At 36.4% G+C, this 24,518-nt stretch overlaps 1 protein-coding gene across 1 annotated transcript; it reads right to left on the bottom strand.

The window, feature by feature from the left end:
* Positions 1–5,520: 5,520 nt before the first annotated feature.
* LOC138814231 (vomeronasal type-2 receptor 116-like) lies at positions 5,521–24,110 on the bottom strand. Its single transcript, XM_070003243.1, has 6 exons — positions 24,013–24,110; positions 12,628–12,916; positions 10,926–11,732; positions 8,833–9,060; positions 7,911–8,034; positions 5,521–6,443 (listed from the first exon to the last, which is right to left on the bottom strand). The coding sequence occupies exons 1-6, from the start codon at positions 24,108–24,110 to the stop codon at positions 5,521–5,523; spliced, it is 2,469 nt and encodes an 822-aa protein (XP_069859344.1).
* Between the last annotated feature and the right edge of the window lie 408 nt (positions 24,111–24,518).

Here is a 24,518-nt window from a genome sequence, read left to right as displayed (position 1 = left end):
AATGTATAATGTATATATGATATGTAATGCATATTTTATGTAAATTACAGTGTTTTATTTTATAATTTTTATATTATATAATTATATATAACTTATATGTATAAATATAAGTATATATTTAATGATTAAATATATAAATATAATTATATTTCATAATTACATATAAGTATATGTAAGTATATACAATTAAAATATATGTAAAATTTCAATGAAGAGGCATGTAGGCATTGTGTCTTTGTTTTTATCTCTTAACAATATCCCTTTTTGGTCTCAATGTGTGTGAGTATCTAGAATCCTGTATAATTTATCATATCTCATTTTCTTTTAGATCTAATTTCTGAATATAAGAGATAATATGTGTTGAATGTCCTGCTGAAGTTGGCTTCCCTCATTTAACATGATTGGTTCTACTTCCATCCATCTCCCTACAAATGACATTATTTTAATTATTATAATGACTGTGTAAAATTCCATTGTTCATATACTCCACATTTTTTTGATCCACTCAACTATTGTGGGGCATCTGGGCTGTTTCTGTTTCTTGGCTATTGTGAATAGTGCAACAATGAACATGGATATGCAGGTGTCTTTATCATATCCTGGATCATGATGTTCAGGGCAGCTACACAGGAGTGGTATGGGTGTGTCTTAGCAAAGGTCTAAGTTTAATGTCTTGAGGAACCTCTGCACTGCAGAGGTTTTTGGATTTGAGTGGGGGAATGTAATATTAGTTTTAGGAATTGGTCTATGTGACAGCTTCTGGTATGAAATGAGTGTAGCTGCATCTTTGTTTTCCATAAAACTCTTTCAGACAATGTCTGAAATGTGGTTAATATACTGAATAATGGTGCCAACCCTTTATCATTTCAGGAATGTGACTAGGGACCTAAAAAAAAACACATGTCCTGGACTGGCATCTGAAGTGGAGGCAGTGTGCTAACAGTGAGGTCTGAACTTGTCTGCACTGTGCTGAACTGCACAAGGGTCAGAACTGAATTGTGGTACACTCAGTTACTGTTGGAGAACTGGCTCATTTTCAAGAAAGATTACACTTCAATGCCAGAAGTGTTAGATGAAAAAATAATTATATGTCATTGCTTTCAGTTCCTCTACAGGAGTGATTGAACACTTTGGTCTGTGGAAGAGAAAGCTGGGTATTTATTATTCAGACATTCCCTATAGCTCTATGCATAAGGAATAACTTCCATTAGAACTACCTCAACACTGTCATTGTCAGAAGTAGCCCAACCTCATAAGGAAAGGCCTAGATGTTAAAACCAACTTGACCAGAACTACCCTGACCTTTACCTTATTACTGTCTTTCATCTAATCATATAGAAAAACTTTATTAATTTGGGGTCTCTTCTGCCATAATCTCTTGCACTTATATGACTTGATATAGTTGTACTTTGCTTTTATATGTATATATTATCGATTATTGTCACTAATGGTATTGACTTTGCTTTTAAAAGTACTTTAATGAATAGGGAAGATTCCTTATGTATATTCTGGATAGTTCAAATTAGTAGGAAATTTTCATAGTATACAAATTTTTATCTGACATTTTCTGAGTGTCAGAACTGAGCTATTTCCTATGTGATCTCTCAAGATAGTTGAAACTGTAATTCTATTTTTTCTCCCTTTTTTTCTTTTTCCATTCTCCCTCCTTTATTTTTCCTAGGTCTTTGTGCTTTGTAGAAGGTATAATTTTTTTAATTATAATTTTTTTGTGAACATACTGTACAGAGGGGTTACAATTACATGGGCAATATAATGAGTACATTTCTTATCAAGGATTGCAGCCTCCTCCTTTTTTTTAATTTAATTTAATTTTATTTGTGAACATACTGTACAGACGAGTTACAATTACATGGGCAGGATAATGTGTACATTTCTTACCAAGCATTGCAGCCTCTCCTGTGTTTACCCTTCACATCCCTTCACAGCCTCCCCCATCCCCCCCAATCCCAATCCTTCTCCTTCTCCCCCTTCCCCCCCTCCCCCCCCCATCAAAGTTGTAAAGCTCGTTTTGGACATGACAACTTGTACTTCTCATTGTTGCAACAAGTCCATTGCCCCATTTGTGAGGAAATGGAAAAACTTGGAAAAAATTATATTAAGTGAAGTAAACCAGGCCCAAAGAAACATAGGTCCCATGGTTTCCCTTATTTGCAATATCTAGTATATGTATGAGTCAAGTGGAAAAGGTCAAATAATGTGATGTCAGGAAAATGAACCCTTAGATGTGTATTTTAAGGTTTTTTTCTTTCATGCATGTGTTTCTAACGCATTTATAAGATTATCTCTTTGTTGCTTTGTATGGCCCTCCCCTACAGTATAACCCCTGCTTTCACTATATTTGATGTCAGTATAACTTGTGGAGGAGATGGGGAAAAACCAGTTGCAGCCTCCTCCTTTGTTTACCCTTCACACCCCTTCCCAGCCTCTCCCCCAATTCTCCCCCCCCTCCCCCCCCCACGCACCAAAGTTGTAAAGTTCGTTTTTTGACATGACAACTTGTACTTCTCATTTTGCAACAGGTCCACCTGTATTCTTTTTTTTTTAATTTTATTTTATTTTATTTGAGAACATACTGTACAGAGGGGTTACAATTACATTGGCAGGATAATGCATACATTTCTTACCAAGCATTGCAGCCTCCTCCTTTGTTTACCCTTCACCTCCCTTCCCAGCCTCCCCCCTCTACCCCACCCAATCATACCCCCCCCCCCCCCCCGACACCGACATTGTAAAGCTTGCTTTGACATGACATTTTGTAATTCTCCTTGTTGCTACAGGTCCACCTGAATCCTTAAAAGACTTGTTTGTCCCCATCACCTCCACATGTTATACTGACATCAAATAAAGTGAAAGCGGGGGTTACACTGTGGGGGAGGGACATACAAAGCAACAAAGAAATAATCTTATAAATGCGTTAGAAACAAATGCATGAAAGAAAAAAACATTATAATACATATCTAGGGTTCATTTTCCTAACAACACCTTATCTGACCTTTTCTGCTGGACTCATATATATACTAGATATTGCAAATAAGGGAAATCATGGGACCTATGTTTCTTTGGGCTTGGCTTACTTCACTTAATATAATTTTTTCCAAGTTTTTCCATTTCCTAACAAATGGGGCAATATCATTCTTTCTGATGGAGGCATAGAATTCCATTGTGTATATATACATTTTCTTGATCCATTCATCTACTGAGGGGCATCTGGGTTGGTTCCATATCTTAGCTATGGTAAATAATGCTGCAATAAACATAGTTGTGCTGGTAGTTTAGTGTGGTCTTATTTGTAAACATTTGGGTAAATGTCCAAAAGTGGGATTGCTGGGTCATAGGGGAGCTCTATGTGAAGTCTTTTCAGGAACCTCCATACTGCTTTCCAAAGTGGTTGAACAAGTTTACACTCCCACCAACAATGTATGTCCCTCCCCCACAGTATAACCCCTGCTTTCACTATATTTGATGTCAGTATAACTTGTGGAGGAGATGGGGAAAAACCAGTTGCAGCCTCCTCCTTTGTTTACCCTTCACACCCCTTCCCAGCCTCCCCCCCCAATTCTCTCCAGCATCTGTGTTATACCTTGACTTATATTCCTTTGGATATATCAACAGTGATTTCTCTAGATAATATCACAGATCCAATTGTAGTTGTTTTGGTTTTGTGGGGTCGGTTGTGGGCCTGGAACTCTAGGCCTGAGCGCTGTCCCTCCGCTCTTCAGCTCAAGGCTAGCTCTCTACCACTTGAGCTACAGCATCACTTCCAGTTTTCTGTTGGTTTATTGGAGATAAGAGTTTCACGGAATTTCCTACCAAGGCTGGCTTTGAACCAGGATCTCAGCCTCCTTAGTAGCTAGGATTACAGGCATGAGCCAATGGTTCCCAGCCCAATTTCATCTTTTAAGGAACCTCTGCACTGACCTCCACACTGGCTGTATGAATTTTTACTGTAAATCAGTGTATAAGTGTATAATTAAGAAAAAAATCCATTTAAATGGTTTGTTTTTGCCCTTCCCCTCCCCAAATTATACCAACATCAAATACAATGAAAGCAGGGGTTATACCATGGGGGAGGGACATAAAAAGTAACAAATAAATCATATTATGAATATGTTAGAAACAATTGCAAGAATACTTATCTTGGGGTTCATTTCACCTAACATTAACTTATGTCACCTTTTCTGCTTTTCTCAGACATATACTAGTTACTGCAAATAAGGGAGACCATGGGACCTATGTTTCTTTGTGCCTGGCTTACTTCACTTAATATAATTTTTTCCAAGTCTTTCCATTTCCTAACAAATGGGCAATGTCATTCTTTCTGATTGAGGCATAGAATTCCATTGTGTATATATACCACAGGCGGACCCATTGCAACAATGAGATGTACAAGTCACTATGTCAAAAAATGAATTTTGGGGGGATGGAGGGATGGGAAGGGATGCTAAGGGGAAACAAAGGAGGAGGTAACAATGCTTAATAAGAAATGTACTCATTACCTTGCCCATTGTAATTGTAACCCCTCTGTACAGTATTTTCACAATAAAAAAATTAAAAGAAGAAAAAAGTCTAATGAAAAGCATTAGAGGACAAAACAACACTGATAGAAAGGAACTTAGTATAATTAAAAATATACAATGGTGACAGTAAAAACAAAAGGAAGAAGATATGAAAACCAAAACATATTAAAAGTGAAAACAATAGGAAAAAAGTACAGATTAAATAGGAGGAAACAAAATATCCAGAATATCCAAATTAGCTAGCTACAGCTATAATTTGTGACTATACCACCACTAGACAAATGAGTAAGATTCAAATACAGTGAAAACAGGGGTTATACCATGGGGGAGGGACATACAAAGCAACAAAAACATCATGTGGTACCTTATAATACCTTAGAAGCAATAGCAAGAAAGAAAAAACCACTTGTGTCCTTACCTTGGGGTTCATTTCACTTAGCATCATCTTATCTGACTTTTTCTGCTTGTCTCAGACATATACTAGTTATTGAAAATAAGGGAAACCATGGGGCCTATTTTTCTTTGGGCCTGTCTCACTTCACTTAATATAATTCTTTCCAAGTCTTTCCATTTCCTATAATTTAGGGAGTGGAAGGGAGAAAAACAAAGTGTTTAAACAGGGATACATGTTGACCCATAGCAACAATGATATGTACAAGACGCTATGTCGAAAAATGAACTTTACAATTTAGGTAGTGGGGGGGGGTACTTGTGGACATGGGAGGGAAGGGATGGTAAGGGAAAATCAAAGGAGGAGACAACAATGCTTGATAAGAAATGTACACATCACCATACTCGCGTAACTGTAACCCCTCTTCTGTACAGTATTCTCACAATAAAAAACTTATTCAAAAAAACAAATGAGTAAGATTCATATATTTATTCAAATAATTCTCATAATGTACACTAATAAAAGATTGGAAAAGAAGTGTGGATATAGTTTACGCCTTTTACGCATTTGATCAAACACATGAATTTTATTTTAAGAAGACTCATTTCTCCCAGTATGCATTTTGCCCTTGAAGCCAAGGAGATAATTTCTATCTGGCCTTAACAAGATGATGTAACACTTAGGGGCAAAAACACAGCCCAGGAATCCTGCACTGGAGGATAAGATGGAGAAGACCTCCACAGCCACCATGACCTTTCCCTTGGCACTGTGGTAGACAGGCAAGAAAGTGACCCAGACACTACAGAACACCAACATGCTGAAGGTCAGGAACTTGGCCTCATTGAATGTGTCAGGCAGGTTTCTGGCTAGGTAAGCAGCTGTGAAGCTTGTTAGAGCAAGGAAAACTAGATATCCCAAGACACAGTAGAAAGCAGTAAGGGAGCCCTTGTTGCACAGAATGATAACATGGCCATGTTCAGAGTGTGCATCTGTGTCAACAAAGGGAGGAGAGGTTCCAAGCCAGAGTCCACAGAGAGTCACCTGGATGAGGGTGCAGATGGGAATGATGAAGTTAGGAGCCCCTGATACCAGCAGCCACCTCATCCTTCTCCCTGGAGAAGTGGCCTTGAAGGCCAGAACCACAGTCACCGTTTTGGCCAACACTGTGGAAACAGCCACAGTGAACACAACTCCAAATGTGACCTGCTGCAGGACACAAGTGACTATATTTGGGCGGCCAATAAAGAGCAAGGAACAGAGGAAACAGAAGATGAGGGAGATAAGCAGGATATAACTGAGAGCCAGGTTGTTGGCTTTAACAATGGGAGTGTCTTGATATTTCACAAAGACTCCAAGAATAAGAGCAGTGCATGTGGACAAGCAGAGGGCCATGCAGACTAGGGCTATGCCCAAGGGTTCATCATGAGCCAAGAAACTTGCAGCTTTTGGAAGGCACTGGGTTCTTTTTGTGTTGGAATATTGATGATCTGGACACTTCATACACTGCTCCATATCTATTGAGAATGCAGAATTACCATTTGTTTCGTTTCAGTACTGTCTTTTACTCAATGGAAATTAGGAAGTCCTCTCTTAGAGGTAAATCATAAAGATGCATATTACCAAATAAGTCTGATATTGTTTTTTTGCCTCATTTCTGTAACATAACTCCATCCTCATTCTCATATTTTTTATCTTATTGTCTTATTCACTGCCTTATAGGTAGTTAATAAGCATATTAATTATTTGTTTCTAAACTTTCATCTATTTATCATAAAAACTTAATCAACATCTATTATAATAATAGTCTAATAGTCAGGCAAAATACCTGAAAACACAATCAATTCATATGATATACTCTTTTGTTCAAACTGACTTCCACAGGTACTAGAAACAGGCCATTTTTGTAAATTCTAATGAAGTAAGATAATTTTCTGACTTCATGTTGCTATAAAATAAATTCTTAGCAATGACTGCACAAGTCTGCCACTGCCATTCAAATATGTGAATAATATAGCTTGCATTTCTCTATGTGAATTCATCTTATAATAGTTGTCTCTTCTTCCCAATGGTGAAGTAGTGGGAATAAAGAATCAAGGCACTCTCTGAAGTTCAGAAGTCATGATATGTGTAAGATTTGTGTCAAATAGTTCAACCAAACTTAGCTTTCTCAGCACTTTCTCTATAGCAAGAACAGTTCTGGAAAGGTAAATAAAGATGTGCAGAATTTATATGCTCTTTGTGACATAAATGTAATTTTGAAGATCATGGGCATTCAGTATTTAATAAGGATTCATACTTAACCTAAATGGAGAAGTTAAATGGACTCTATACATTCACTGAGTCCAAAGGAGGACTTGAATAGGAGTGTTTGAATAGGCTCAATGGGTATGGTCATAGAAAACTATTTTATGAAATGAACTCCAAAAAAGGAAACGAGATATTTTATTTGTCACAGTGGCTGTTTTTGTTTTCTTTTCCATTTGCATTGTTAATTTTTATTTGGAAAGGTAAGAGGGGAGACTGAAAAGGTAAAACAAAGAGTGAACAAATACAACAGTGGTACTTACTAGATACTATATGGAAAATGAAGTGTACATTTTGCCGGTGGGGGATGGGAAGGAAAAAACTGGGAGACAATGAGGGAATGTGAGACGTGGTTTAAAAGAGTTATTCTCATTATCTGATTCATGTAACTGTAACCTCTCTGTGTATCAACTCCACAACAAAAATAAAAAATTTTCAAAAATCCATTTCTTGAGGTAATCATGTGTAAAATGTCCTAGACAAATTTAATTCCATACATAATTTAAGGTCCATGAGTTGTGTTATTTCAAGGAACAATATCAATTGTTATAATTAAATTATGGAAAGTAGGAAGATTTGGGGTCTGTAATCCAAATACAAAACCTTTCCCATGGACTTGGATACATTGTGTAATGCTAGGAAGAGATAGGAAATTTTCTCTTTCATCATTGACTTACCTGTCCTATTAGCAATCTCATTCTCTAGGCAAGGGATACAATCAAAGCAACAGACAGCCTCTCCTCCATGAGAAGATTTCCTGAATCCAGGAACACAACTCTGACTACAAACAGAGTGAGGAGTCTGAGGAAAAGCAGATATGTGTTGGTAACTATTTAGACTACTACCTGACATTCCAGAAGCAGGTGTTCTTAAAAAATTGGACCGTTAACCATATTTATTTTACATACTCAAAGCCAATAGGTCGATTGGATACTATTTTATATTTCATAACACAATCCCCTAAAGCTTTTGAGCTACAGCCTTGACCTTCAGAGCATGCTATGACTGAGAATTGTGGAACCTTTAAGAGGTGGTTCTTAAGGCTAAGATATTCCTTCCCAACTGCCAAAAATTTCCTTGAATTCATAGCATAATTTTTCTCCTACTGATTTGTGAAATATGGAAATATGGAAACAAGGACTACAATATACATTGAAATTGTTAATAGCATGCTAGACCCCAGGCCCATCATATCTTCCTGTTTCTTTTCCACTTGCCATAAGTTCACAATCATCCTCTGGAACAGGCTCTTTAGATGATGCCAAAATAACAGGTGAACTAAGGGTACACTGAAACATCCCCTAAGTTAAGGTAAAATAAAATCTTTCAATCTTATTAAATGATTGCTTTTTAAGGTATTTTGTTCCAATATTAGAATGCTATTATAATGCTATTATATTTTATGATAAGTGAACATATAGAAATATTCAACTAGTATACTTCTTTCCCATCTAAGAGTCAGTGAATCAGATAATTTCTCCAGTTACAACTAATTAAATGTACAATACTGGTCACTAGTGAACACAGGAACATAATATCTAGGAGTTCATTTTGCTTACTTATGTTGAGTTCTAATCATTTGTGTTCTCTTGAACCCACCTCGGTAGCTCCTATGGCCCACTCTATCATATCTTTAGACACAGACAGTTGATGATCATAAGGAGCATATGGAGAAAACTCCCCAATTTTCACCTTGAGTTCAAGACCTTCTGGAAAATTCCAAATATTTAAAATGTCATACTCTGCCTCTAATTTTCTTTCTTCATCCAAAATCACTTGGTCTCCAGCAAGATTGTGAAATTGGATGTTCTTCAGAAAAGGGTGCAGCTAAAAGAGACACATTATCCCATGGTGAACAGAATCTAAGAGCTGAAACAGAAATCCTGAATTCAGCCGTCTCCAAATTTCTTTAATCCTTGCTTCATAATTCAATATTAACAAAACTATCAAATGAAGTTTAAAGAATGTCTAGAGGGGAACAAAATATCAAGTTTCTGAATTCTGGCTATTATAAGGCATTTTTAAAGAGAAACCATCTCCATATAAATAGTCATGAATGAGAAAATTTTCAGCTTGCTTGCCTAAGAATTTTGCAGGACTGATAATTTTATGAATAAACAGGGAATTTCGTTGGCTACATAGGTGATACCTAAAGTGGAATAAACCAGGCATTTATTTCTGTGCACATTTAATTAATTGTTCTTTTTCTTTTTTTTCTTTTTGTTGGTTATAGGTCCTGAACTCATAGCCTGGGTTCTGTTCCTTGTGCTTGTTCACTCAAGGCTAGCACTCTACCACTTTGAGCCACAAAGTTACTCCTGGTTTCCTGGTGGTGAATTGGAAATAAGAGTCTAAGAAACCTTCCTGAACATACTGGCTTCCAACAGTCATCCTCAGATCTCAACTTCCTGAGTAGCTAGGAGTATAAGCAGTTCAGTTAAGTTATTAATGTGTTATATGTGGAAGATGACTGTGAGGTTTTTATTATTATCTTTATGTATCATACAAAGGTATCAAAATTTCACAAGTCAGTTTGTGAGTACAAGTCATCTTAATGCCACCCTTTCATCATTCTTCCTCATCTTCCCCAATCTCAGCCATCTCTTAAGTTACTTTCTTAGAAACAGCATCATTTGAATAAATAGGTACTTAAAGAACAGATCATCCTTTGTTATTAAGAAATTGCTAGTGAAAAGGTGGATAGTAAAAACATTAGCTGTAAGCGTATTCAAGTCATTTATTTTTTTTGAACACAGAAAATTTATTTATTTGAAAATATTGGCGAAATATTGTTAACATACATGTTACTTGTTTTTAGAAATAATAAAAGTAAAACTTTATTTTTTTCTTAGACATATTTTTAGTCTATTCAGAATCTGTTTCCCTATTTAACACATTTCATTTATTTTTTTATTTTTGTATTTTTATTGTAAAAATACTGTACAGAGGGGTTACAATTACATGGGCAAGATAGTGAGTAAATTTCTTATCAAGCATGTAGCCTCCTCCTTTGTTTATCCTTCCCATCACTTCCCATCCTTCTCCCCCACCCACCCAATCCTCCCCCCCAAGTTGTAAAGTTCGTTTTCGACATGACAACTTGTACTTCTCATTGCTGCAACAGGTCCACCTGTATCCTTATTTAAATGACTTGTTTTTCCCCTTCCCCTCCACAAATTATACGACATCAAATACAGTGAAAGCAGGGGTTATACTGTGGGGGAGGAACATACAAAGCAACAAAGAAGTAATCTTATAATTGCGTTAGAAACAAATGCATGAAAGAAAAAAACATTTAAAATACATATCTTAGGGTTCATTTTCCTAATGTCAGCTTATCTAACTTTTTCTGCTTGACTCATACATATACTAGATATTGCAAATAAGGGAAATCATGGGACCTATGTTTCTTTGGGCTTGGCTTACTTCACTTAATATGATTTTTTCCAAGTGTTTCCATTTCCTAAAAATGGGGCAAGTCATTTATAATACAGGAGTTGATGTCAGTATACAACACGTTTCCTCTTTCTACTGGTAAGCTTCTCTTTTAGAACACCTGAACATAGGTCTAGAGTAACCTTACAAATTACAGTTTAGAAAGCACAGTTTCTCATGGGCCTCTGGAAATAGATTTGAACCTATTCAGATTTACTTTGATTTTGATGTGTGGAATCCAAGAAAGAAGGCATTACCTGTGCAGGAGAAGGCACCATCCATCTTCCATTACCCATTGTTGCCTCTTCTATTTTATGAAGAAGCATCTCATAGAGGGCATGTGCCACAGCATACACAGCATTGTATGTATTGTAACTCTCTTCAGACATGGACATGTCAAAAATTTGCCCAGGCAACAATTCAAAGGAAGTATCATCTGGACAGTTCTTCCACATTACACAGTCAGACTCAGAATGGGAGCAATTAAAAGAGAGAAACCATAATCTAGCAAGATAAAAGTCTTCTGGATATTTGGAAGGATTGACTTTACTGATAAAATCTGTGAATCCAGAAATATCTCCATGGTGATGTGAAAACATAAGAGGTACATGGAATGAGCCTGACATGAAATACTTCCTTCCGATGGATAAATCACACTTTGAGTTCAAGAGCCAAACTTTGCTTGTCATTAAATATTGCCCAAGAAATATCATTAAGCTTAGCAGATATTCTTTATTACCATAAATGATAAGTACATTGGCTGATGATTTATTAATCTGGTTCTGAATTGCCATCATATTAAATACTTGTGCCAGAGTACTGCCTGGGATCACATGCTCAAAGGCTATACAGATTCTGTTCTTGTACATCTTTTCTCTCAGTTCTGCAAGGATCCATAAACCATTCTCACCTTCTGAGATCAATAGCCCCACCCAGTTCCAGCTGAAATGAAGCAGTAAGGAGACCATGGCAATGGCTAGTGATGTGTCTTTTGGGGACATTTGATAGAGAGAAGGAAACTTGCCATGGTCACTCAGGGCAGGATCAAAAGTCCCAAAGGTAAGCTAAAGGGAAAGAAAATTGGAGGCTCACAAGTGAGAAAATTTCTGCATATCATAACATTAATCTTGATTTATGTTAAAAAAAAACAGGTTGAAATTGTGGAAGAAAGAATTTGGTTATTTTCAGATTTTTTAAAATTAAATTTTTAAGTTAATTTAAAGTCATTGTACAATGACTTTTCAATTAGACATGTTAATTATATCTATAATGCATAGTGATCATTAAAATTTCTATTATTATTTCCATCTGTATAGCAATACAACACATTCCCTTGTTTCTTTGTTTGATTTTTACACATATTCTTCATTAGTCTGTCTGTATTTGCCATTATGCCTCTATTTCCTAACACTCCACCATCCTTTTAACATTATAACACCTCACACATAACAGCTTTAATTTCCTAGTCGTGAAGTCCAGAGTAGTTACACCACAGAAATCCACAGTTATTTATACCATAATTTAGCCAGTTCAATCACATATAAGTGCTTAGCGCCACCAATGGGTTTTCATACATTCTTTGTATTTCATGTTTATATTTTAAATACAATTCCACAAACAAGAGAAAAATGTATCCCTTTTTTCTTAATATAATTGACTTTATTCACTTAATAACTTCACATTTTTAAAGTAATTTCCCACTTCCTGATTGCTTTATACTAAATTATTCAATAAACCTTAGGCTCATGGTCATTCATCCCTGGTTCTCTCCAACTTTTCCATCCTATCTTAAACAATAAGAGTTTGGATAACACAGTATATTGGAGTACTTAGCTTTTGATATTATAAAATAATAGGTTGTTGGATAGGTTGTTATATTATGTATTTTCCTATCATTCTCTTATAACATCTCAACATGGAACCAAAGCAGACATCTTTACACATCCCTCCCTCCTTTACCTGTGGAAATCTGTAGAGTTCCAGCAGTGTTCCAATTTCAGCAGATGTCATTCCTGACGTTCCTGCAAGCACTGCTACAAACTTACTCTCTGCCATGCAGGTGTAGTTAGGGATCGTCTTGTGGCCAGAAAGCCAAATAAAAAGATTCTCAAAGGCAGACCAACCTCTGAGATCAGCATTATAGACATCAAATCCCAAAGTCATGTTGTGTAAAAAATCGGAGTTCTTATTGATTTCCTCAACAGCAAAAGCCAAGGCCAGGACAAGCTGATAGTACTTGAAAACAAACCTGCACAGGAGACATTAGAAATTCATCAAGAATAATCCAAAACTTTTCTTCAAATCAATGCAATGACTTTGGTGGAGTCCATGCTTATTTCTCTACAAATTAAATATGCTGAAAAGTTTCACCTTTTATGAGATATTAATAATGTGACGTGCATATAAAATTCCACAGAGCTTGATTTTTCTGTGTTACATAGGTAACACAACAAAAAAGGATATCATACATTAACCACGGAGTGGGTCTTCATGAGACACCAAATATTCTTTGGGTTTAATGTTGGGGTAACTAGCACTACATGTGTGAAAAATAGTTTTTGTTTAATATGGTTTCCTGAAAGACTAATTTAAATAATATCTCTGTTTAAGATTAACTTTCAGAAGCAGAACAAGGTGTTATAGATGGTGTTGTATGGTTTTCCTTGCAGACATAACATATAGAACACTCTTTCTGTAATAGCTACCAGGAAAAAAATAGCTGAAGCTTCAGAAGAGACTCCAATTATGATGTATGTAAAAAAGCAAATGAGATGCTTTACAAATGTAGAAGGAAGTGGTTTTCCATGTTACTCTTTCCTCCACTACACTCCAAGAAACTCCTCACAAACAGATGAGCATCCAAATTGGGGAATGGGAAGAGAGTTTTAACAAAACAAAGCCTTAGGCTGAATTCCCTGTTTCAAGGCTACCAATGGTGAAATTGAATACTGGAATATGCCTTGATGACCACTATTTCCTTCACAAAACATATAGATTGAGATATTAAAAAGGAAATGATACTGGGAGTAAGAGAATCAAAGATACCTCCACTTCTCAAAAAACCAGTCCTAGTAGGAAAGACTAGGACTCCCTCAACTTCAATTAACCTACAAAAAAAAGAAGTGGAGGTATGGCTCAAGTGATAGATAACCAACCTTCAGCAAAAAAACCTCAGGCCCTAGGTCCAAATTCAGGCACTAATAATAAGAGCTCTAATGTGAAAGAGTAAATCAAAGTAAAAATGTAAGTGTGAAAGCAAGAAAGAATGTGTGTGCTCATTAGAAATTGGCAACTGTATCACTGGGCACATCAATGATGTTATGAGATTTGAGGATCACAGCTTAAAGCAATCCCACGGCAGTAAAGCCACAGACCCTTATCTTCAGTTTACCACTAAAAATCTCAAGTGGAGCTGATGTTGAATGGGAAGAGCAGTAGCCTCGAGTGTAATCCTAGCTACTCTGGAGACTGTGATTTGAGAAGTGCTCTCAAAGCCAGGCTGGGCTTTATCTCCAAAAATTACCAAAGAAGGCAGATACGGAGCTGTGGCTCTAGTGGTAGAGTGCGAACCTTGAGTCAAAGAGGCTCAAGAACAGCACTCAGGTCCCAAGTTTAAGCCCCAGGACATGAAAGAAAAGAGAGAAAAAATGAAGTGTTCAAAAAGCAAATATCAGTTTCATGTGTGTTCAACAAAATGGTTGAGTACAGTAAAATCCTTATTCAAGTAAATAATAACAGAATATAAATTCCTAATAGAGATAAAAATACACATAGCCATGTTTATCCAAATATCCTGGGTATTAATGCCTCACTTGTGTAAGCCTAACTATCAGGAGGCTGAGATATCAGGATCATACTTTAAAGCCAACCTGAGAAGAAAAGTGCATGTGATTCTTATTTCTAATTAAGTGACAAACCACTAGCATTGGAGCTGTGGCTCTAATGGTAGAGTGTTATCCTTGAGCAAAACATCTCAGGGACAGCACCCAGACTGCCAAGATATGGAAACAATCCAGATACCCCACTACAGATGAAAGGATCCAAAAATTGTGGTACCTATGTAAAATGGAATATTATTCAGCCATTAGAAAGACAAAATAATGGCATTTGCAAGGAAATGGATGGCACTAGAAAAAATCATTTTGAGTGAAAGCCAAGAGCAAAGAGACAAATGGCACATAGTCTCCCTAATATGTGGGTGTTAAATATAAGGAGATACAACAATGTAAACTGGACTCAAGAAACAAAGGACTTCCACTCATCTTGTCGTATCATTACTAAATGACTACCTGTTGCTGACCACATATATAGTATATATATGTACACATCTAAGGGAAATTAGGGGAGGACACAGAATCAGAGGGCAACAGGGGAAAACATACAACAGCAGGCCCATCAGCTGCACTGGACATTGATGAAAACAAACTAAGCATCTCAAGGGCAGTGATGGGAAGGAAGGAATTAGAGGGATAGAGGGAACAGCTAACACTAAGCAAAAGGAAATAAATGTACCTATCACCCAATGTGGAAGATTAAACTGTAAAGTCAAAGCTCATAAAATTAATACAAACATTATAGACCACAATAATGAAAATTTGCCTCATGAAGGTTAGAATGTGTTTGTGAATTTAACTAAGTATCACTACCTCACAATACTATGAAATTTGTGAAATATATGTAATCAGTTAATCACAATAAAGCATTTAAAAATGAGCCCACATTTGGGAAGATAAAAAGTTAATTGAACTCCTCACCATCTCATCTTCAACAAGGTCTGGCAAGTGAAATACAAGCTTCTCAAGTCTAAAAATGAAAAGGAACTCTTAATAAATAAGTGTGTCCTGTTTCCCTAACAGCTGACTTCTCAATGAAATCCACACAAACCAGGATAGAGAGGCAGGAGATCTTTACAATGCTGCAGGAAACAATGAAAAGTATCCACCAAATATAATGCTAGTAGCAAAGATATCCTGTAGTAGTAAAGGAGAGATCAGGATCTTTCCTGTCGGGCTGGGATGTAGCTCAGTAGCAAAGCGCTTGCATAGCAAGTGCAATGTCCTGGGATTGATCCCCAATACCAAAAAAGAAAAGTCAAAAAAATACAGTTAAAAAAAGATCTTTCCTTTCATGACAAACAACAGTGCTTGATAAGAAATGTAATCATTACCTTGCCAATTTAATTGTAACTCCTTTGTACTGTATTTTCTCAACTAAAAAGAAGGAAAAACTGCTATTCTATAAGAAACAAGAAAGCAATTGTTTTCTATGAAAAAAGGTTAATGACAAAGGAGATTATACAAGGATGTATAAAAGTTACTGATTGAGAGTGATTATACCAACAAATTGAGAATGTTCTCATATTTCATGTATGCTAGCTAACCCATGCACATATTTCCTGGGAATAGAAAATCCTCAAGTTTTTGTTTTCATTTTCTCTTGTTCTTCTGTGGTTATTTTCCAGTCCTGGGTCTTGGAATCAGAGCCTGGGCAATGTCCCTGAGCTTCTTTTCCTCAAGGCTAGCACTCTACTACTTGAGCCATAGGGCTACTTCCATTTTTTTCCGTTTATTTGGTAAAAAGGAATCATACCCAGGACTTCATGCATGCTAGTCAAGCACTGTACCACTAAACCACATTCCCAGCCCTTCTCTTGTTTTTTTGTTTGGATCTAATTTTTGTCATCATGTATTGTTGCCATCATTAGTTACTATAATTAAATACATTTAAAGCCCCCTATGAATAAAAATTTAATCCTATAATGGACAAATGAAAAGTAATATAGCAAAGAAAAACACGTAGTGAATCCACTTTTTAACCATTAAAGTCTGTGAAAGGAAAAGATTATAGAAGGAGCTTCATTGAAGCTACAGAACAAGTCACATAATGGTATAATGAGAGTCAACTGTCAACAGTGACAAAGAATGGAAATATTTGAAATAATTTATTTAAAAGACAGAAAGTAAGCCATGTGCCAGTGGCTCACACCTGTAATCTTAGCAACCCAAGAGATGGAGATCTGAGGATTTCAGTTTGAAGCCAGTCAGGGCAGGAAAGTCCATGAGACCCTTATCTCCAATTAAGCACCCGAAAACTGAAATGTCTCTGTGGCTTATAGTAGAGAACTAGCCTGGAGGGGAAAAGCGCAGGGACAACACTCAGGCCCTGTGTTCACGCCCCACAACCAGGGGTTTGGGATTTAGCTCAGTGGAAGAGCACTTGCCTGGCAAGTGGAAGCGCACTTGCCTGGCAAGTGCAAGCTCCTGAGTTCAGTCCTAAGCTCTGGGGGGAAAAAGCTATAAAAGACAAAGCCCCACAACCAAAAAGAACAGAAGCAGACATTGCGTGGCCAGAGTCATAAAAATGAAAGGCCAAACTCTTTACTTCCCCTATTCGGATACACATATACTGCAACGGAAAGGATGCAGTGAAAGCCAGAAGAAAGCAGGAGTATCTATAATATATCTTTTCATATAGATATTAATCAAAGCAATAACAAAGAACTCCTAATCAGTGATGGAGGGGTGAACCAGCAAGTAAATATAATAATTGTAAGTGTATATTTAGACACTATCTGCTAAGCATTTCACTATATAAAGGAAATATTCACAGATTTTGAGGGAGTGAGATAATTCGCAATACAAGAAGAATTTCAGATTTACCACACCACTTTCAGCAATGGAGAAGTCATCCAGACAGAATCCACAAGGAGGCATGAAGAATTAAACTTCACACTAGACAAAATAATCTTCGCATATACCTAAAGAACATGCCCCACCAATTCTTATGAATAAAACATCTTCATATATTCTACATCCTCTAGGACAGATCAAAGAATAAGATACAATACATTCAAATAAAAAACTGATAACACACTCAGACATCCTTGTAGTAAGCCAAGAAATTAATGTAACAAATGTGAAAATAAATGCATACATGAAAATTAAATTACTTGGACTACCAGTGGGATCAAGAGAAATTTCAGTATATAAGATCATTTTTGGTACAAATGAAAATGGAAAACAGCAATACTCAAATCAATGGCTATGACCAAAGGTGGCCTAAAATGAAATATTAAAAAATGCCTTTAAGTAGCTAGACAGTTGAGGTTTCAATTTAACAACTGAATTTACTAATATAATGCATCTTGACTGCAGTCACCCCATCCAATGGTCATGTTTATCTCTCCCAACCCCATCAATCCCCTCAGCCTTGATAGTTTGAGAGGAAGCATTTAACAACCATTGTCAACAAATCAGTACTGTAGAACCAACATTACATCTCAAGGAAGTAGAAAAGCAAAATATCAAAGCAAACATTAATAGAAAGAGTGAGAAAATTGAGTAGAAGTAAAAGAATTAAAGCACATTTCCATAAAGCCAATAATTATAATCAGGAAAACGTAAAATCTTCTTCAAAAACAAATGGAATAAATCCTTATCTTGAAGAGAAGACTGAACTAAATAACATCAGGTATGGAAACACAGAAACAAAAAAATACCAATTAGAAAACAGTAAGTTTGATCAAATGGAAGTAATCACTTAGAGACTATTCCATAATTGAAATAAGAAGGCAGTAAAACTAAAATCAATAAATTGTATGAACTTAAATCAGTAAAAAAGGTTTCCTATCAACATAAAAACCTTCAATGTGACTTTATTGCTAAATTGCTCCAAAAATTTAAACTTTATCTAATGCCCATTACCCTTAGTTTATTTTTGAAAATATACAAGTTGAAGGAATTCCATAGAGGACATCCAATTATATCAACATTATCCTACATAAAACCAAAGAAGGAAATAGGGAATAAAAATTATATTCAATGTCTATAATAAATATAGTAACAAAGATTCTATCAAAATATTGGCTGCAACAAAACTGTTAAGAATATTTCTCATGAAGCTGGGTACTGGTGGCTCACACCTATAGTCCTAGCTACCCAGAGGCTGAGGTCTGAGGATCACAGTTTAAAGCCAGACCTAGCAGAAAAAGTCTGAGAGACTCTTATTTCCAATAAACCACTTGGAAACCTGAAGTTGCACTATGGCTCAAGTGGTAGAGTGCTAGCCTTGAGCAGAAGAGCTCAGGGACAGCACTCATTTCCAGAGTTCAAGCCGCATGACCAACAACAACAACAACAACAAAAAGAATATTTCTCAAGAGCAAAGTTGACTACGTGGAATTTATGGTTCTAGTCCTCAGAAGATATAATTACCAGAATTGAGAGGCAACCCATACAATGGGGGAAAATCTTTACTAGCTAGTCAACAAAAGATAAATATTCAGATTTGCTAGAGAGCTCAAAATGTGAATAACAATAGACAAAAAGAACCACTTTAAAATGACTAATGATTTCAACAGTAAAGTCTTAGTGGAAGCAAGACTCATTTCAATTGGTATGGAAATGCATGCTCCATGTCCTTAAAAAACAAATAATATGCATATGCAAATACTACCCACATTAAAAATCTATCTTAACAGAGTTACATGGGAAATCATGAAGAAAAAATAATGTCAGATACTGGTGAAGACACAGGAGAAAGGGTCCCACTGTGGGTGGGACTGTGAATCAGTGCAACCAATATGGATATTAGTATGAGATGTCTTCTGAAAAGTCATATTACAATCAGACCCTGTCACATTGTTCTGCATACATTTAGCTCAGAGGATTTTAGTTCAAAACCATCCCAGGGAGAAGAATCTAGAAGTCTTTATCTCTAGTTTACCAGCAAAAGCAGGACCATAGACATGCCTCAGCTGGCAGAGCACCAGCTGAGCAAACAAGCAGAGGGACAGGGCAATGCCCTGTGTTCAAGTCACAGTACCTACATACATATACATACAAGAAAAAGGGCATAGATGGCCAAAAGGTGTGGATGACAGCCTTTCAGTTCTTAACCATCAGCAAAAGGCAAATAAAACTACACAAAGATATCATCTCACAAGGGTAGGAATAGCTAACGTAAATGAGACTTAAATACATAAGGGACAGGTGAGGAGTTAAGGAAATGTACATGCCAGCTCTCTCCTCTAGTAACAACAACACACACTGGTTCAGCAAACGTGGGTAATAGTGTGGTACTTCTTGGAATACAAATCAGAACTCCTACATGATTCAATACAGTTAGTGGTGGCTGTTTAGCCAATTGAATAAAAATCAGTATGGAAAAGAGGCATATGCACTTCTGTGTTCTCTATATCATCATTGAATATATCAGAGAAAAAGAAACAACCTAAAAGTCCATCAGACTTATATATACACATTTATATGTATATATTTATAAACATATATATATAAATGCATAAATTCACATTATATATTATCTAGTATATAACATATGGAGTAATGTACATATTCTATGTATTTTATAAAAAAAACACATAACGTACATATAATAGACAAACATTTTATGTGCACATATATATCTTAAACTTTTCCTTATCACTGCTTATCTTTGAAGTCAGAGCCTTGTAATTGTTATGCAGCAGCTCCGCCAGGCCAACATTCCACCCAACCCTTTTGAGTGTGTGATTTTTTGAAAGGGACCTTGAATGTATTCTAGAAATGAGCTAAATAATCTTCATCCAAATTCCTACCACATTCAGCACAGAAACAAGAATGACAATCCCACAACTCCTATATAAAAAGAAAATCTCCAATTTTCCAAAGCTATCCAGAAGCAAAAGACATATGCTTCAATAGTATAGCACCAGCTTCGAATTGTAGTAGAGAGCCATAATAATATAAAAATTGTACTTCATAAACTCAGATACCAATAAATTAGACCTAGAAATATTTCCAACCAACTACATTCATCTCATTCTTAGAGATGATGTCCAGTCCTGCATTGTTGGAAGTTGATGCCCTTCATAAGTAGTGGTGCTATGAAAGCTGAATATGCATATGACTTTAGGATAGATCTTACCTTTCATATTCTCCAAAAGGATACAAGTCAAAAATCATCACAGCTCTTAATAGGAAACTTGAGGATTGGAAAATGCAGCTAGAGTCATAATGGAAACACTTCAACATATAGGCACAGGAATACTTTCTGATAGTATACAAATACTTCATAAAATAATAGTAAAAAGTTATGCTCTGGATTGGGCACAGCAATCATTTGTTTCACTCACAAGGTGAAGAATCTCATCCTCAGCACAGTTAACAAATGTGATATTATGGAATTGAAAAGTTTCAGCCAGCCTGGCATTGAGAGACACACCTGCAGTTATCACAGTTTAAAGCCAGCCTGGACAGAAAAGTACTGTGAGACTTATCTCCAATGAACTAGCAGTGTGGTGAAAGTGCAGCTATGCAACTATTGGTAAAGCACCAACCTTGAGCAAATATATCAAGCAAGGGGAAGGAGCATCTTGTCGGAGCCAGAGTACTGTCACCAAAATAAAAATTTAAAGTTTTAAAGTTTCAGTACAACAAAAGAAATATTTAATGAAGTGAAGACACACACAAAAAGATGGTTGTCAACCATTGTTAGCGATTCATCTGTTAGGCTTAATAATATAAATAGTATAATAGTATAAAACAACACTGAAATTTAAACACCAGTACAACAAAAAAATCTATTCTGAAACATGCACATGAAGTGAAAGACTTTTTTCAAATGAAAAAGGATAAATAGGAAATCCTTACAGGAAAAATATCGAATCATTATAGCAATCAGCTCAAAGCAAACTAAAGATATTCTGAGTTACCTTATAGTGTAACCAGAATGGCTATCAATGTAACTCAAAACTACAAATTTTGATGAAGATATGTAGAAATAAGAAACAATGAAGATACTGCAGGATATTAAAAATAGAACTCATATTTGACTCAGCTATATCACTTCTACCAATCTATCCTGACATATCAAGCTCAGTTTTCTATATGGATGAAAGGGTAAACCAGGCATGTCATTTTATACAAACTTTCTGACTTATGGAATTATTCAGGATGTCCAACAAGAGAAGAATGGATAGAGTAAGTGTTCTATATATGAAGCTGAGTTTTCCTTAGCTGCAATGAAGAATGGAATCACAACATTTGCTAGAAAATATATGGAAATGGAGATCATTCTATTAGGCTAAGTAAGCAAGTATTGAGTACAAGTACCATATTTTGTTTTGTAGCATATTAAGTGAGGTAAGCCAAACACAAAGAAACACAGGCTCCAAGTTTCCTGTCATTTGTAATAATTAGTATATGTCTAGCATACTCCTGGCAGAGAATTATAGTAGCTCAATAGCTATGTACATATGACAAAATGATGCTAATATGAAATGAACTCTAAAACATGGAAACAACAGGTCTTTTTTCAGTTGTTGACTTCGTTGTCACCCCTGTACCGAATGTGGTTCTTTCTTATGTTATTTCATTTTTCTTTTTCCATTAGTTTATCCCTGTTGTCACTGCATTTGATGTTTGTACCCTGCATTTTTTATAAACATTTATCTGAATTGGGGAAGGGAAGCAGAATGACAAAATGCTGAAACAAGGACAAATGATGACACATTGCAACAAAGATACTCACAAGACACTAACTATGTGGGAAATGAACTTTACAGCCTAGGAGGGGATGAGATGTGGGGGAGGGAAGGGACAGTGGGAGAAAAACAAGGGAGAGGGTAACAATATTCTACAAGTAAAGTATCCATTACCTTACTCATGTTACTGTAATCATCAATACAGCATCTTTACAATAAAAACATTTTAAAAAATTTCACAAAGCATCTTTCTCAAAGAAACTAGCCCAACGATATCTGTAGAGATAACCAAAAGAAAACTATGCATCTACCAATTTGTTTTCTTGGTTTCTCTCTTTCCAAAAAAAATCAAAAGAAGTAAAATGTTCTGCAAAGATTGGAAAAAATACATTAAAAGAGAAAGAGGAAATTACAGATATGGGAGGAGAAACAGGATATTTGATGAGACATAATATATGGTTACAAATAGTGGGGGTGACGGCAATCAAAGTTTATAACATGTAATACAGATACACAGTAAGAAACCAGATAGTTATTGAAAGTACCATATTGTAGCAAAAATTGAAAAATATTGCCATAACATCTACTGGTGTGGCATTGAGTTAATCTCTTTCTCCCAGTGATATTCAATTGCCTTGCTGCATTTATCTATATCAAGGACTTCATAGATGACACATAATGACCGTTAACTAGTAATACACATAAATCTGACAAACTGGATCATAGGATAATAAGGCCAGACTTCTATAATTTCCACCAGGAGCTCTTGCATATCTGTATGTAGCTGAAAAACACACATCCACTGTAACCTAAGATTCAATGTGTCTGTATAAGTGTAATAACAAAGACACTTAAACATATTTTCAGGTGTTAAGGGAAGGAAAAACAATTGAATGAGAAAAAGTAGTGGAACATAAGACAAACAAGGGACTGGGTGTGAAACTCAACAGCAGAGTAACCATCCTGGCAAGCACAAGGCCCGATGTTCAAACCCAGCAGGATAGAAAAACAGCTAAGCATAAAATAGACTGATTTCTAGGAATGGCAGGAAGGAGAAGGACATTTACAAATCTATTTGAAAGCAGTGAAAGAATTCCTGATCCTATCATATCTGCTTCTAAATATGTCCAGCCAACTGACAGTCTACCCTTCTCAGACCAGCACTGGAAAAGAGGTGGGAGACATTGCTATAGACAATGACCTTCTGTTGCAATAGGAATCAAATTGTCTGCTAGAATTTCTCCTTAGTCATTCATTACTGAGACCCTCGTTTGCAAACCAAAACCTGAGGATACACACAGGTGCAAAAGAAAAGCAAAACTCCTGCTAGGCAGATACAATTCTCTAATTGAGGGTAGTCCAACTGCTGCCTGGCTGGTCACTTCCTGGATCATGCTCTAAATCTAACGTGTAGTAATTTAATAATTACACAGTGCTTAGTTTAAAACAGTAACTGTATGTCTAAAAAGTCATCAAAATATATGTCAACCCATATGTACAAAAGAAAACTTCTCAGACCACTGGCCTGTGGGCAAGGAAGTGTATCTGCCTCCTCTCACTGCAGAACTCATGCCACTGCCTCAGGTTGTTTGTAATAATATCACTTTATCCTTTGCAGAGACAGCTGGGATGCAGGAGATACAGTGATGATGGAATAAAGGGACCTTGGAAAAGAGAAGCTACATGGAATGAAAACAAAGTCCTCTCTTCCACCTTGGAAGCAGAAAATCACTCCATAATACACACAAATTAAAACATACTTCTAGTGCATCTCATCTCCTGATCATAGGTTGGTGTAGAGGATATAGAAAGCATGGTCATGAGACCCAGGCTGTCCTCCAGCATTCAGAGGTATTACTTACAGTTTCTTTGCTTCATCAAGGGAAGAATCACTGTTACTACGATCAGTTCCCAAAGTGTAGAGAGGGAAGAACCCAGCAATCATCACATCTCCATCCATGTGTGCCCTGTGATTCATTCTAGAAAAGCAGGCAGTGCCTTCTAAGCAGCTGACAAGGTGTGGAAGCAGGAGAAGAAGGAGTGTGGAAATCAAAGGGAACATCACTGAAGCATCTGCTAAGTTTAAATGCTGGCTGGATGTGAAGCACGTGGGTTCAGGTGAAGATATATTTGTATTTGTGTCTATGTGTATATATACCTCTTTTATTGACTAGGATGTCTACTCAGCTTCTGTCATTGAAACCTTCAGCATTTCCTGGTAGGAACATGGAAAACTCTCAGCCCTGTGGTTCTGCATCTGAGGCCCCGTATCAGGGAAATAAACCCAAGCTGGAAAACATGTTTTCCAGTTGTCCTCTCCACCCCAGGGGCTATGATTTCATCCAGGACTACAGAGAGTGAGACCTCT

This window comes from Dipodomys merriami, unplaced genomic scaffold, assembly GCF_024711535.1.
Source record: "Dipodomys merriami isolate MVZ:Mamm:240054 unplaced genomic scaffold, mDipMer1.0.p SCAF_6, whole genome shotgun sequence".
In the NCBI taxonomy this organism is placed as follows: domain Eukaryota; kingdom Metazoa; phylum Chordata; class Mammalia; order Rodentia; family Heteromyidae; genus Dipodomys; species Dipodomys merriami.
This window is presented reverse-complemented; position numbering and strand designations above follow the sequence as displayed.

Excerpts from the sequence above, each read along its gene's own strand:
- LOC138814231 (XM_070003243.1), bottom strand. The coding sequence starts at position 24,110 with ATGGATGGAGATGTGATGATTGCTGGGTTCTTCCCTCTCTACACTTTG. Across the intron at positions 11,733-12,627 it reads AACTCTACAGATTTCCACAG|CTTACCTTTGGGACTTTTGA; the intron begins GTAAAGGAGGGA and ends CTTTCCCTTTAG. Across the intron at positions 8,035-8,832 it reads GGGCCATAGGAGCTACCGAG|ACTCCTCACTCTGTTTGTAG; the intron begins GTGGGTTCAAGA and ends GCTTTTCCTCAG.